General features: G+C 33.6%; 1 protein-coding gene across 2 annotated transcripts in view; it reads right to left on the bottom strand.

Moving 5' to 3' along the window:
- The window catches only part of LOC138696012 (mannosylglucosyl-3-phosphoglycerate phosphatase), an 82,150-nt gene that overhangs the window by 19,042 nt on the left and 46,379 nt on the right, over positions 1 to 16,729 (bottom strand). For both annotated transcript variants that reach the window (XM_069820478.1, XM_069820481.1), the window contains one exon: positions 1 to 16,729. This exon is cut by the window's left edge and continues 19,042 nt beyond it. In XM_069820478.1, coding sequence (XP_069676579.1) covers positions 16,616 to 16,729 — 114 coding nt within the window. In that variant the 3' untranslated portion in view covers positions 1 to 16,615.

The raw sequence follows: 16,729 nt of genomic DNA, 5'->3' as shown, positions 1-16,729 counted from the left end.
TAACAAGTTCAGTAGAAAACTTGTTAAATAAACTGTATTTAGAAAGAAGCACTTTAAGAATAAGAAACTTCGGTAATTACCTAGAAGCTGTCGATGTTCCATAGGCCGTTTTTGCACTTACGTTAAATTGTGTTTTGTCAATAAGAAATTAAAATACATTTTTTTATTATCTCTCCCTTTTTCCCCATCTTCTCTTTTCTTTCACCTTATCTCTCTCCTTTCTCTCTGTATCCCTTTTTTGTTATTCTACTTTTATTTATCCTATATTTAATTTCACTACACATTTTTATTTTAACTTACCACATATGCAGTTGCTAGGATTTGTTCCGATAACCTTTTGATTTGTAGTCAGATGCTTTACCACTATTCTATGAAGCGGTATGGTAGACCCAACTGTCGTTTTTGAACTTACTTTACTGTATGTTTTCGTTCTCTTGTATAAATTTAAAAAGTGAAACAAATGAGGGCACTAATATCACTAATCGTTCAGACGAAATATGTACATTGTGAGTTACGCAGTACATTCTTAACTTCCAGTAGACATTATGAGCGACCCAGAGGAAGAAGTAAACACGTTTCAACTAGCATCGAACCTGCAGATGAAGGAAACCAGTACCGGTATAGATTATGCAGTGAAGTTAGGTCTACTGCCAAACAAAGAACCAAAATTTGTTAAATAAATATATATATATATATATATATATATATATATATATATATATTTAACAAAAATAATCTGCCCTCAATGAGGGTGACCATAAAGATCCAGAATAAAAGCACTACAGAATGATTAGAAAGGCAAAAATGATTAAATACAGGAATTGTTAAGTTAAAAAAAAAAAAAAAAAAAAACCCAGAGAAATGCAAACCCAAATGATATTGTAATATTTGGATTAAATCCTTAAGAATATTCAATAAAATTTTTTGAATCTCAAATAATCGAAGATGGAGTGCTTTTAAAATATTCCATGTGAATTTAGGAAGTGTACCACGTGCACCAAACAAAAGACCAGAAACACTCCGTTCACTAGTGGGAATGTTATATTTCCCACTTAGATATGGGATGCAGGACTCATAAATGGATCTCCTCTCCTCATCAATGTGTTGTGCCTGCAGGACAACCCTCTCAAACTGGATTGTAGATTCAACAACTATTCCCTCAACTCTTCTGTTTGAAGCTAAGGATAAAACGCAGTAAATCTCCTCATGTACCTCCCATCCACGACGCTTGAGGACATCAGCAATACCAGTTCTGGCCTTATGGTGTTGATTGTTGTGCAGCAGCTCCGTTTTTCGACAGAATCCCAACACGTGACCAAGAGTTTCTGTCTCGTTGCAGCCGGGGTGGCGGCAATGGGTTGTGTTGAAACTTCTGTCTGGCATAGATCTAACCACAGATAGATTGCTGGACATTTTGAAAACAAAGTGTGTTGGAATGAAAAAAAAATTAAATTAACATAACGTATTCATTTGTTTGTTCTAAATGTAAAAAAGAAATTTCAGTGACGAAAAATACATGGTTCAGTAAAGCAAGACTGTCGGATAGGCAAAGTCTAATGCTAATTTACTGCTGGTTATTAGATCTAACTATAGGAACAACAGCGAAGGAGTGTAACGTTAGCAAAAATATAGTTGTACACTATTTTTGTAGAGAAGTGTGTTAAAATAAACAATTCTCATCCAATAGGAGATGAAAATCATATAGCAGAAATAGACGAAACCCAATTATGGACCCATAAATACAAAGGAAGACTACCGTACTTAACAATGAATGAAAACAAATCTGGATATTTGGAGGTATCGAAAGGCATACAAATGAATGTTTTGCTGTTACAATAAAAAAACGAGATGTGAACAAGCTGTTACCAATCATTAAGAAATTTATACTACCTAAAACAAAAATCTGTAGTGATGGCTGGGAAACATACAGTTCACTAAAAAAGACGAAAATTACATACACAGCATACTAAACCATAGAATCGAATTCATAAATTCAGACGACTTTGAAATACATACCCAAACAATATAGGGATGTAGAAATCTTTAAAAATAAATGCAAAAATGAAGGGGGAAAAGGAACATTGACAGCTTCTAGGAAATTACCAGAACTTCAACTAATCTCTCATGAGACACAATCCAGGAAACCTTTATGAGAAGGTGTATCATTCACGCTTATAGAGTTTGGAGCAGTTAAAATTTTACCACATAACATTACGACAATCATGTTTTCAAATTACTGTACTACCCAACACAGACATAAACGCAAACATACAGCTTCAACATGCAACTGTAGCTTTGTTTACAATTCTCATAACAGCAATATGCATATGGTCATTATTTTCTAAATTACTGTTAGCTTTAAATTTAACTTTATAAACATACTAATGGTTTAAACTAATGTAAGTTTTACACACTAATTACAGTTCGTGTGGTAAGAGAAAGAGTGCCTGACAACTTATTATAATGTACTTTCCACCCCTCTCCCCCTCTCTCTCTCTTTCTCACACTGCACGCTGTTTCAATCAACAGCAACAAATAGAAAGTCCAGCAGTTTATTCTTAGAACTAATATCTACTCTGCATTCTATTGGGTTATCATGAAAATGGGCGAAGTTGCTAGCTCTTTTGTAGTGCCGCATGGTCACGCTCTGCTACATGAAGATGAGTTAGATGTAGTGGCAACGTTGTTCTCAGCACATAATATGTTAAACATCTAACACTTTCTCTTATCACAAGGACTTTAGATATTTAAAAAAAATGCATATGCTACGTATATCTGTGTAGTTGAACTTATCTTAATTTTTATTAAACACATTAGTACAATAGTCTGCTTATATCTGTGAGAATTCTTTTCCATACTGCTTTAAACCTATCAGCACTACAGACGAAGGGATCTAAATGGTCTGAGGTAGAGTATTCAACTATAAGCGTAACTTAATATATACCACTGCTACAGCAATGCTAGTATATTAAACTCCTTTCTAACTGTATCAGGTAGTAGCATTTCTTTCCCACTTGCTCCATACTTGACATTAATTTTAAATTAAAATAAAATTACACAGAAGCAAAGAACTGAATTATTACTTTTCTCTGATCGTGCTTTTCGAAACAAACAATGCTTGCCATGTCACTGCAAGTAAATTTCTTCACTTTAGTCAGCAACCATGTAACTGTGTCCTTTTCAATTACATTATTTCTCCTCTTCAACTCATCCACAGTACTGATTTCCTTTCGAGTCAAGAGCGAGTATTAGTTAAGTACTGTGATGTAAGTTTGCTTAATGTCTATGTCTTACACATAAGCAAATCGTTGTCTTTTACATTGCTTTTCTTGAGCATAAACAAAAATTAAAAAAAGAAGAAAAACAAGTTTTTATAATATTATATATTATAATCCAGTATATATATACTATGGTGTTGTTAATATAACCAATACTGTATGAATGTTAGAACTCTCATAAAAATTATTAGTTTGGACTGGATTGTTATAATTGTGATACATTGTTTACCATCATTCTCATTTGGTTTGCCACCAGCACACTTAAATTTATTACGAGAACAAATCCGCAAATTCATACCAGCACTTTTTAACAAGTTAGTGCTGTTCCATGGAAAGGAGGCAGGCACAAAGACAGCAAACATTAAAAAGTTCGAGTGCAACATCATCTCAATTGTACTATTAATCTAGTGAATATATATGTGCTTATATAATAGAGGGCTCAAAATATGCACAGACAGACAGACAGTGAACTTTAACACACAAAATTTGACTTTCCACATACGTACCATATTATTCATTATTTGGAATTAAAAGGTAATATAAATATTTCTGTCACAAACAGACGATAATGAAATTATAAAAAGAGAAAAACAGCAAACTATTTTACGTAATGTCTTTGTCAAAATACTATAAAAAAATGGATACAAATTAAGTATTCCTAATAATGACCAAAAATGTATGGGTGTATGTTTATTTGTATGTGAATTATCTTTAAGAAATTCACTTGTTCCAAAGCTTTTTACACTATACAGATTAGATATATTATAATTATCTTCATGAGCAAAGAAAAATTGCTCTTACACCCACAGATTATAATTTCAATAACATTCATTCAAGAAGGGTGAAACAGAGATTGCCGAAACGGACAGGTCTTAGTAGTTCTTTTATTTAAGGTGGAGAGATTTAATAACATATAGAAGCTACCTCAAAGTTATATTAAGGAGCACAAGGATCTCTGATAGCAACTGTTCTTACTGAATCAATATCAGACAAAACCATTAAATCTAAGTAGGGCTGTTACACATAGGTAACTCTTGAAAGCTTTATCTTTACATTTTGAAAGATATTGAAATCTTTTTTGTTTGCTTTGTTTTTATTCGTTTGGCGATGTGCAATGCTCACTACTGCCACAACCTACATATATATATTAAATACAGTATATACAAATATTGCATATCAAAATCTTAATATAAATCAAGAGTATCTCATGGGTACTCCTGCCTCCTTCCCCCTGGTTTTCAATATTTTACATTCATATCGATACTTTGGATTCTGCAAAACAGGAATACTTTCCATTACAATGTAATCTGATGACATAGAAGACGACACCTGAGTCAGGGTATGTGTTACAGTCAACTAAATTTGTGAACATCAATTCCCCAATGACTTGGTGGATATATACTTATTCATAATATCATACACCTCCATCAGTTGACTACTACTCAACAATATGCTCGATCAGGCGGCTGATTATTGCTTTGTGTTTCAACGCAAAAGGCTAAAATGTTCCCCAGTAATTCATCCACCATTCATGACTGTAGTCAGCCAGAAAATCAACACAAGCTGTTGGCCTCAAGGTAACTTATTGAGTGACAAAAATAAACACAAGTATTTGTTTAAATTCTTTAAGGATCCGACACTATGACAAAAAACTTCACCAGGCCTCATAATGTGTACACTGGAAAATTATTATTACATACTAGTATCTCTTCAAAAATTTTTACTACTAACATCTCACAAGGCTAAATCAGTACTTTTCTTTAATTTTACGGAATAGATCTTAGTGGTCGTACTATGAACAAAAAGACGAATTAAAAACACGCAGCTATAGAACATTTTTTTCAATATGAAACAATATTATTAATTGACAACATAAAATTTTAGATACTCACAGAGTCGTTGGATGAATTGATATTCGCTTCAAGTTTTTTATGGACATACGTACTTTTTTAACTAGTAGCACACACATATAATTAAAATATATAATTAAAACATGTATATTTATGGTTAATATAATTAAAATATGTAAATAATATAAATGTTCACAAGAGGGAACTAAAAATTGATCTTAATTTATGACATTTATTAATTCTAAAACTTGTGCAAGTAAATTATGACTCATTCAAAATGCATGTACAAACATTAACATAACACAAACGCAGGCAGACTTGTGGCCAAGTTATCAAATGAAGCATTCACTGTAACTTGGTTTAAACATGAACACAGGACTATAAACATATGAGCTTCCAAAATAAAAGTTCTAAGCCTCTAATTATGTCAGGATCAGCGATTCATGGGTAAGTTCATGTTAAATAATACTGAAACTGAAAGGAAAGAAATGCATATATATATATAGAGTGCTGCACATAAAAGATACTAGATAATAATAAGCCAATATATGGATTGTGAATATTATCAAATATCGCGAAGATATATTAAAGCAAGTGAGAAATCTTGTATTTACACACAAAGACCACATTATAACAATTAGTTTTCCTTCTTTGCTTCAATTTATGGAAAAGATATAAAAGTGATTTTTTAAATAATATTACTTATGGTTTTCCTGCACACAACAACACTTTTGACACTAACCAACATTGGCATTCTCGTACAGTATTCATCCAAATACCATTTGTAGTAATATCAGAATTCAAAACGAGTATAATTCGTGCTGTTAAAAATTTGTTCTAGCATGCTACATTGAGGGTTTGTCTCTTCAATTTGAAGCGAAGTACCTGACGAAAAAATTAAGAATTAGTCCTAACAATGCTACCATTTGGCAAGCATTCTGTCAGATTTTAAGTCTAGCATTTGCTTTCATTGAGGGTGTTGCAGAAACTTCTGCACTGTGTTTCAGATGATCCCAAGGCAAATGATAGAATTTTCGAAGAATTTAAAATAGACATAGCTACCGGTACAGCATGGTTCATTGAAGAGGAAGGGGGCTGCTACTGAAACTCGATATCCACCCAATTTGTGGTGGAATCAATTTCACTCTACGGAACGTAAAGAACCTTCCACCAATAATGCCACAGAGGCCTGATACAACAGATCTCAAATTGTTATATCTAAGTATCACTTATCATTGTGTAAGTTGATTCAGAGTCTGGAAACAGAAGAGTCAGATGTAGAAATGATGCTTCAAGAGTTAGTCGAAGTATAACACAACTAGAGAAAAGAAAGTATTAAGGCTGGTTCACAATAAACCGGGAACGGAAACGACGAGAACGAGAACGGAAATAATGTTAAATACATTTATTGTAACATTGTTTCCATTCTCTTTCTCGTTGTCGTTGTCGTTTTCATTCCTGGTTTATTGTGAACTAGCCTTTAATATTTGAATTTGCGATTACAAAATATAACTTTGATATGAAGAACTACGAACAAGAACGACTTGAAGAATATTTGCGGGCCTGTGGACACACCACGGTCGTGTAATACAGCTGTTTTCACTACATTGCATATCACTGTAATATTTCCTTTTCTATATTGATACAATCGTTGTCTGAATATGTCTTGGATAATTCCTTGGGTAAACTTTCTTTGGATGAATTTCTCTGGATAAATTTTCGAGTGTGTGAATCGACAAAGGTTGAAATCACCTTTATGATTTAAAATATCTGAATTAACGTAACTAGGATTATGACCTGTCCAGGTTCCGGCTGGTAAAATAACAATATAGTTATAAGAGCAATTATGGTTTTAAAAGAAAATATTCTTGAAGAAACTGAACAGAAAATATTAAAATGATATGGACATATAAGAATACCCAGCAGCAGGTTGCCAAGGGCAATTAAGGACTAGGAAGTAGCAGCAGAAAAAGAAAAGGCAGACCAACGAAGATATGAATGGATCAGATGCAAATTGGTACAGGAAAACTTGGAATCCGGAAGATTCTGCAATAAGAGAGCTGTGAGACAGCAAGATAATATATTTTAAGGAGAAATTTTTCTTTTCTAATTAATATAGTCGCAAATTTTGTATTTACATTTTTGGCCGAGGAAAACAATAACACTGACGAAACACCTAATAAATAAATAAAATTATCAATATCATCATCAAAACGAAATTGTTCCATCTGTGGCTTATCACTAGTGCTAATGAGCTACTTGTGAGTGTACATATCTATCATTACCGGTACTTATTTTGCTCCATTGTTAACTTTACAAATTTATGTAAATTCAGTTAGCTTATTAGTTAACAGCATCCATAAGATCTCATAAGATTTTCAAATAACAACATGATCTGTTTTAGGTGTATACATTGTTTTTGATTGTGTTTAAACAGAATATATTAACGTAAGATAAAAAGTGATAGCAATAATAACACTGAACGATACTAGTATTTCTGAAATAATTTCTATGGGAAAGAACATCCCTTCAGAAGCAAAGTGGAATCTTTTATATGAGAACTGTGAAAAATAATCTTTGTCTAATTTGTAGAAAGTAGCTCAGTTTGTGTTTTAGTCCTTGTAAGCAATATCTTCACTGAACATTTGGAATGAAAATTTCAATCGTCTGATTTTTATGTGAAAACTGTTCAGAGTTTTACGACTATTTGCTCTGTAACTCATTGCTCCTCGAATCCACAAAAAGGAAAATAAAGTATTCATTCAAATTTAAAAATGGACAGTAATGAAATAAATAGAATATGAAAATAAGTTCAAAAGTTATAGTTACTTCAGACACAGATTGTATTTGTGGCCAGGTAGTAAGTAGAGCAATGGGTACAAACTGGAATGTCCCAGGTGGTAGAATTTTTCTCGTTGCCTAAACTTCCAGAACAGCTCCAAGGTTCACTCAGTCTCCTATCAAATTGAATATTGGCTCTTTTCCGCGGATAAAAGGTGGTAGGTGGTTGGAGCATGGTGCCGAACACACCACCGTATTCTAAAACACAGGTCTGGCAAGCATGGCCCCAGGGGAATACTCTTTTTTTTCAGATATCTATTTCTTGTTGTGTGTATCATCATCATCATCATCATCATCATCATCATCATCATCATCATCATCATCATCATCATCATCATCATCACAGAGAAAATCATAAGGCATTTTGTTTACATTTAATGTAGGAGATTCGAATTCTGTAATATTTATTAACTTTAACTGTTCGCCTATATTTTGCTTTTATGATGTTACAGAAAGGAAAGCAGCTTTCTAAATCACATTTCTTGATTTAGGTCTGATCAGAGAGTAGTGTCCAGGAATCAGAAATTACACCTATATCACATCCATAATTATGGAATGATTCTCAACAAATCACACAAAGTACTTTCAGGAGATGGTTAACAAGCTATGACAATAATATAAACAGTGGTCGGATAGTTTTAATGTTGTTGTCTGCAGTACTCGGCATCTAGTACCTTTTAATTGTGTTCTCATGTTCGTGATTTTCGTTATGAATGCTTGGTTCAGTACTTAAATTTTATGGTCACAGGTATGCTTACGTTTGTGTTCTGCATCGTGAATGAGAAATTAAAAAATAAAAGCCAACTGTATACCTCTCAAACCAGGTCAAACTCTTAAAAAAAACCACATGATGAAAGGTATTATGAACTCAAAAATTAAAAAGTAAAGTGAAGATAAAAAATAAATGGCAAGCGTTAGTTATGCTCTTCTAGCATTGAGGACATTTTGGCAGAAAAAGTGACTAGTAACAAGTGGATGAAAAGTTACAACTGCTTCCCAGCTTGTCAGAGAGACCAGATTTCAATATGAGGCATGTTGAAACAACACATACTCATGCAATGATGTTACGTTTCAAAAGTGGGAACTTCCAAATTATAAAGCAATCAGTAAAATGCATGACAGTAAAAATTAGTTGAAAATGATTGCTTTCTGCGCTGGTGATGGATATGAACATGAAAAAATGACAGAGCAACGAAAGAAGAAGAAAGAAAACTTCTTCCACATCTTCTTGTCCACATTTTTAAAATGTATGTCTTTACCAATTTATGAGGTTGCCATGTGACAAAAAATAATGGAAATAAGATTACAATCGAATAAATTATGATAAGAAATTAGGGATTTTATAATATAGTGATCAATATAATTATATACCTGGTTTCACTAGAATTTGAACCAATGAGTCCAGTCTGAAGCCACCATTCTGGCTGTTCAATTAATCATATGTCTCATTTATAATATCTGAGAAATATGTCTTATTGAAAATATAAAACAAAATTCCGGTACATACATTATACATAATCGCTTAGACAAAATGGTTAGAGAATTACACCATGGGATCCAGGCAAAATTTATCGGTAATTTCTTGCCCACACTGAATTTCGACGCTAAATAATCTCTGCAGTTGAAAGTTTCGTTAAATAAAATATCATTACTACCACCTGACAGAATAAAACAAAATACAACATGCACAATGAGAGTGCTCAATGCAAGAGTTTAACTAATGCTCCCATTGCTCTATGATACACACTTCCAGGGTTGGTAGAAAGAAGCATTTGAAGCAGGAGGATACGACAGTTTATAGGAAGTTGCTAGAATGTCTGCATCCAAGCCGGAGATAGCCATTTTGAGTCATGTTTGGTCAGCCTTTGTCAACGTTTATCAGACAGTTCACTCTTATGTAATAAAAGTAGATGAAAATGCTACGTTACAATAATTAAATTAATAAACAAATAACAATGAACAGAACGAAACTTGTAGCATTTAAATTAAAGCATTGAGTGGCATAAAATTGTGTTATACAGAGCTATTATTATCATACGTCCCAGAAAAGAGCGGCCGGCCAGCCAGCTGTGCCCTGCATGGTTTCCACCGCACACTAATCATTTCTTCCGCGCAATCGAGCTCCAGTAGCCATATGGCATTCAGTGTGCTTAGAAGTCGTGTAATGAAACTCTCGATTCTTCAAGTGTACAGCGTTAGTCTATAAAGTTTAGTGATTGTTGTGTATTTAGATAATGCCTAGCAACAAATTCTCACTATGCGAACATGTGTGTATATGTACAATACTGTACGTACATAAAAGGCAGAAGGTCGTGTGCGAAAACAAGACGAAAATTTCGAATAAAGTTTCCAAACAGACCTGTGCCTTCTGCCAAAACAATCAGACGACTCGCTAAAAGATTTAAAGAAACAGGCTCAGTGAATAATCGAAAATCAAGCAGAAAACATAGTGTTCTTATGTGTAATGATTGTCAGTTTATTTCTAACAAGATTCCGCCACTGTTCATACAGCTGCTGTGTCAATGAGGGAATTGATGCGTATTTTCAGTACGAGACTAATCAGTAATAATTTGAGGTCTCCAAGAAACCCAGATAGATATAACACCCTGTGACTTTCATTTAGGGGGAACACTAAAAGGCAGGGTTTATAGGAAAAATCCTCATTTTATAGACGAACTAAAAGACTATATACGAGAAGAAATCCAAGCTAACAATGATGTGGAACTTCAGAGTATTATTCATTTATCAGAAGATGTCAGTTGTGTGTGGCGGTAAACGGGGGCCATTTTCAGCAACGACTCTGAGCAGTAAGTCCAAATTATTGAACATTTATTGTTATATTAGAGAAGCACCGGAGAAATGGTCATGTGCTCAGCGGAAACCACGCAGGGGCTGCCATCAGCCGGCTGCTCTCTTCTGGGATGTATGATAATAATAACACTGTATCTTAAAACAATTTCTTACGTCTATTAATGATATTGTGACAAGTTACCAAAGCGTGGATAGTGTAAGTACTTTCTATCATAGAAGTCAGTGGTTTGATTTCTAGCATGGACAAGGAAGAAATTTAACTTCTGTCCTGAAATACCTCGATACCGAAAATGGGGAAATAAGGCAAAGGGCAAAAGAAAATTATTTTCAAATTCATTAGTTTAATAAGCAATAGAAGTTACCTGATTAATAGGCATTATAATGCCAACTATTATGGATTGTAAGACACAACAGTAATGTTTTTTTTATTATTTTAATAGGCTACTTAACAATGCTGTGTCAACTGCTCACTTATTTAGTGTCAATGAATTTGGCAATATTGAGATGTTTTTTTGTTGAGATGAGGCAGAAGATTCGCCATAGATTACCTGACATTCGCCTTACAGTTGGGGAAAACCTCGAAAAAACCCCAACCAGGTCATCAGCCCACGCACCAAGCAAGCTTCGGATCAGTGGGCAAATATGTCTATTGTCTGAGCTATGTTGGTGGTCCACACTGGTGTTATCAGACAAAGCTTTGTATATTAATATTGCTTCTTTAAATTGATGTACCAACCGTGTAAGTCTGAATCATAATGACGAAAACAACCTGTACAGTACAAAATTATTTCTACAAAACTGCATAACCAATAGAATTAATTCATTACAGTGATTTTTCTTTTGCGATAAAGCCTGCAGAAAAAAAATAGAAAGAAAAACCGTTCATTAACATGACTACTTCGTTCCTTTGGCATTTAATGTAACAATGCTTTTAATACCAATATACATAAACAACTGTATAAATATTAACCACTGGATTCAAGCATTATATTATGATAAAAATGTCTCAATGAAACATGAACTTAAATTACAGGCTTTCACCCTTAAGCTACATTTATTTTTCATTTGTCATATGATGATTATAAGACTATTTTAAAAACGGAAAACATTCGCTACGACACAATCTCGGTTCACTTGAGGGTCAGTCAATTCCTAATCTGGTCTCCCTGACACTGCATTGTATACCTTATGCATTACGCATAACTTTATCTTTCTTCTAACTCGAAAGCTACCTTATTTCTGCAAGAGCAAAATATATATAGATTAATTAATTTACACATTATCTACAATTAATCATTCAGACCTCCTACTAAGTATTTTTTTTTTGTTTGCCTGCAGACAACAATGGCACCCAAAACTGCGTGTTAAGCTACGTATTTCAGTGTCTTATTCTAATATTACAAGCTGTAAATGAATGGAATTAAAAGATGATGAAATGTCATGGACATTCAAGTATGTGAAACACGACAATAATACTTTGCAGAATAAACAGAAACCCTGCTTAAACAACGAGGAGGAGAAGCGTCTCACCCATGTGAATCAAGATGAGCATTATCTGCGACATTCTCATCCTTATATCGACATATGGTAACAAAACCATTCTCCAGTTGCATGTACGAGCAACTCACCCATATCAAACAACAAACAGAACAGCATGGTAACATAAAATAGCTCTCATTGAATTTCAGTCCATGCTGGCAAGAAAAATATAATGCCTTATATATTCATTAATATAATCTAATCTCGCCTAATCTACCTTATGTAATCAAACTCCGCCTTATTTAATTTAATCTGTACTATAAAGAGCTACAATGTCTGCTTTGGTTCTGCAAGACATGCCTCAGCTGTTCATATCTCTGCATCTGAGGAAATGACACAGTCTTAAGTACCGGTACATATTCTATTTCAGACTACTACAATCCTGATATTGTCAAAGGCATACGTAAATGTCTCTTCCTCTTTCTTTTCACTTGTTATCCTATAAATGTTCTTGCTTTACTAAGGTGTTTTCATCTATTATATTTATGTAATAAGTACATGACTGTCCTGCAGTCCTACAGCATGAATTACTTTCCATCTCTCTGTATTTATAAAAAAATAAAGAGATCATTTAGCATTGCAGCTATATAGTAATAAAATGAAACTGTGATATAGCCAATCCGGGATATGTACAGAGCAAAAGTAAACAGCTGATTAGCCATACGTCGATGTAATCTGTCTTTTCATTGGTGTATCACACCAGCTGATGTGATTAACCAATGAAAAGATAGGTTACATTAACATATAACTATAGCTGACAGTCATATCTTAAAATGAATAAAAGAATGATTATAATAAAGCAGAGGGATTTCTATTGGATTTGCAGCACTGACAGATATGTACTCTTTGGTAGAGGGAAGGTAGCCTACCATACTGGTTATTAGAGGAGAAAAATTCGCTCCGGCACCAGGGATCAAACCCAGATTCTTGGTTCTACGTACCAAGCGCTCTAACCACTGAGCTATGCTGAAGTTCAATTCACAGGACCAGATCGACTGTAGGACTAAAAATGAATGCAATAATTCTTTGTGTTAAAAGAAACTGTTTTTTACTATGTGTATCTAGAAAGATATGTTGGAATTTTCTTTAAGAAAATTGTATTGTACTGTATCTTAACATGACATTTTAAAATTAAAAAAAATGCACTTTTTTTTTTTTTTCGCATTACAATGTCGTAGCTGTTCTTTCTGTTGTAAGGAAACTATAAATAAGTGATTCATTGAGTTCATAACCTGTCTTTACGTATGTTTAACTATTTATATTGGTTGTCAGGTATGGGTAACTGTAAGTACATAGGTTCCTATAGATGACAGGCATGTCACCTTTAGGTGCCAACTGTAAGTATCAAGTTTGTAAGCCAAGATGAACAAGCTGATCATGTCATTAACGTATGTACCACTTACATTGCTGTATTTTGTTCGTAACCTATAGTTAACATGAGCTGTCATCTTTAAGTGCCAAATGTGTCAGCCTTTGGGAATAATGCATAATATTAATTATGTATTTTAAATAGGCCTACATATGACTCCAAAGAAAATCCTGCAGAATTCAAAAGAAGCTATGGCTGATGCTATAGCTTCAGTAAACAGATGGTGTTTTAGTACTGCAGCAAAACATTATGGAGTTCCCAGGGTCACCCTTATGGCCAAATATAAGGGACAGATTCCCACAGACAAAAAATGAGTCCTTCAACAGCTTTTTCTCCTGATGATGAACACTTATGGATCATAACAATGCAGAAAGCCGGTTTTCCAATAACAAAAGACACATTTTTGTATTAAGTTAAAAAACTTGTAAGCCAAGATGAACAAACTGATCATGCCATTAAAGTATGTACCACTTACATTGCTGTATTTTGTTCGTAACCTATAGTTAACATGGGCTATCATTTTTAGGTGCCAAATCGAGAAGAAAACTCCCGTGAAAGATTCTTTTCTAAGCAAAAAATGGTATCATGATTTTTAAAGAGACTCAATAATATAAATTTAAGAATCTGTCAAAATTTGACTTCAAGGAGGCATGAAGTCAGTGAGCCCCATATTAAGCAGTGGTTTGGGGAAGTAAAATTGTATTTTGAGGAGAACAGGTTATCAGTAGTTCTCGAAGACCATACGCGAATCTTCAATGTTGATGAGAGAGTATTCTTTTTAAATCCTAAGGGAGGGAAAGTTCTTGCAGAAAAAGTAAAAAAAAGTTTACTAGGACGTATAAATATAAGAAAGAGAACATAACTGTTCTCCAATGATAGTTTACTGATATACCAGGATACCGACAGTTATAAGTAATGAAGTTTCAGATGACTGGGCTACCAGTCATTCTGAAAGTAATTGGATGAGTCATGAGTTATTCTTTGAGTACCTATGAAGCATATATATTCCGCCGATATTTGCTTAATAATAATCACTGATGAACTGTTAAGTTATTGAACAAGTAATAATATTACTGTGTTAATGTTATAAATTTTGGTGCTATATTACCTGATTGACTAGTTTCGATGTGGTTGCGTCATTCTCTGAATCGTAGTGAGTTCCTGTATGATCTTCTTGTTTCTTGCGGTAGGGTATATTCATAATTGTATCGAAAAGGGTGTGTGTTTTGAAATTCAGTTGGGTCTTCAGGATATGTCGTGGGTGTGTTTTTGTGCGTTTGTAAATTTCATATTATTCTAGAATGTCTAGTTTCTGTTATTTTATTTATTTATTTATTTATTTATTTATTTATTTTTTTGGTTGGATGTGAAGTATTTTCAGTTAACAATTTGCTTTTTGTGATTTAAATGCTGAATGAGAAGTAAATTGTCTTAAAAATATTTCAATATCAAAGAAAGAGTAACTTTTGATCATTTTGAAGGCCATGAAAAGTGTGTATCTTTTAAAAGGCTTTTATACTTACGTTAGAGGTGAGTAGAATTTTTTTTTTTTTTTTTTTCATGTGTCAGCTATAGGTACCTAATATGTCATGTAAAGGGACCTCTATCTAACCAGGGTGTCAGCTTATAGGTGACTTTGTATAATTATTGTGATGTACCGAAGTATGTATGATATTTTCATGCAGAATTCTGCATTACCATATGATGAAGGATGGGTGGAGCGGACTCGATCCCAGGTTTTCAACTCTATGTGTTGACACTTTATCTACTAAGCCACACCAGGTTCCAGTTCCGATGCTGGATTGAATCCTTTCAGTTTAAGTTCCACCTCTTAAGTTAGAATTTATATTATTCCAACATCTGTTATTATTGAAATATGATTTTTAACAATAGGACTTCATACTACAGTATTTTGAGTACTAAGAAATGTAGGCTATTTAGAAAAAACGATGTCTTATTATTGTGTGCCTAATATCAGTTCAAAATTTCCTTAGTCTGTTAGCTATAGGTTTCTTTAGCTTAGTCAGCTGTTTACTTCTGCTCTGTACACATCCTGGATTGATTATACTACTGCATATTTGTAACTTCCTTTAAGAATTTTGATGCGAAACTCTTAAAAAATTAACAGCTAAAAGGTTTATGTTTATAAAACATAATTTAATTCATAGTGTATGATAACATGCTTATGTGCAATAATTATAATACCATGAAATTCATCAGTTCATGGACCAAAATGATATCCTGAAAATTCTTCAAGATCTGTTTGTAATTCAGTTCGATCTCTAGATTCACATGGATGTGTCGCACTTTGTAACAACACTGAAAATCGTGAACGAGACTGAAACCAAGACTTCCTTCTGTTCAAGATAAATCTTATTACTTATTTACTCAACTTCAAAATCAACTGACTGACTGACGCCAAGGGCTCTTGAAATTTACTTTACTCTTCAAGAGAACGCTATATGCATAGCCCTATTATAACAAAGCCACTTACAAACAGCCACAAAAAAAATCAAACTGACAATTTTTACCTTTTCTTTCACCAAGTACAAACTGGTTTAACCTCAAATACAGAAAGTACAATTGAAATGAGTATAAGAACTCAGACGGAAGCACATAACAAAGCAGAGAAAGGAGATACTTTCCATGCATCACAAATTTATCTTTAAGAAATGGAAGAAATTCATTTTGAATACTGTTAAAAGTCTAATTCTACTTTTCTCATTTGTGAAATTATAATTTTACTATAAATAAAAAATACATGATCTAAAACTAACATGCTGTTTGCACAACCAATCTTACAAAGTCGTTCTACTCTTCTAGTACTAAATGGAAGATTATTATCAGAGCTATTCAAGCACAACTGAGTGAGGTTTGTTATAACTGGGCTACACTGCAGACATAAACAGCACTCTCACCACTCAGGCTTAGCTTATCTCCACCCTGTCAATACTTCCCTGGGGTGAACATTCATCCTCCACTTCTGGAATCACCGAGTCTTCCTCTAGTCGCTGCCTTTCCAGCAGAAGCTCCCGTCGTTT

Source organism: Periplaneta americana, chromosome 3 (assembly GCF_040183065.1).
Source record: "Periplaneta americana isolate PAMFEO1 chromosome 3, P.americana_PAMFEO1_priV1, whole genome shotgun sequence".
Lineage (NCBI taxonomy): Eukaryota > Metazoa > Arthropoda > Insecta > Blattodea > Blattidae > Periplaneta > Periplaneta americana.
Note: the sequence above shows the minus strand (reverse complement) of the source record. Positions and strands in the feature narration are given on the sequence as shown.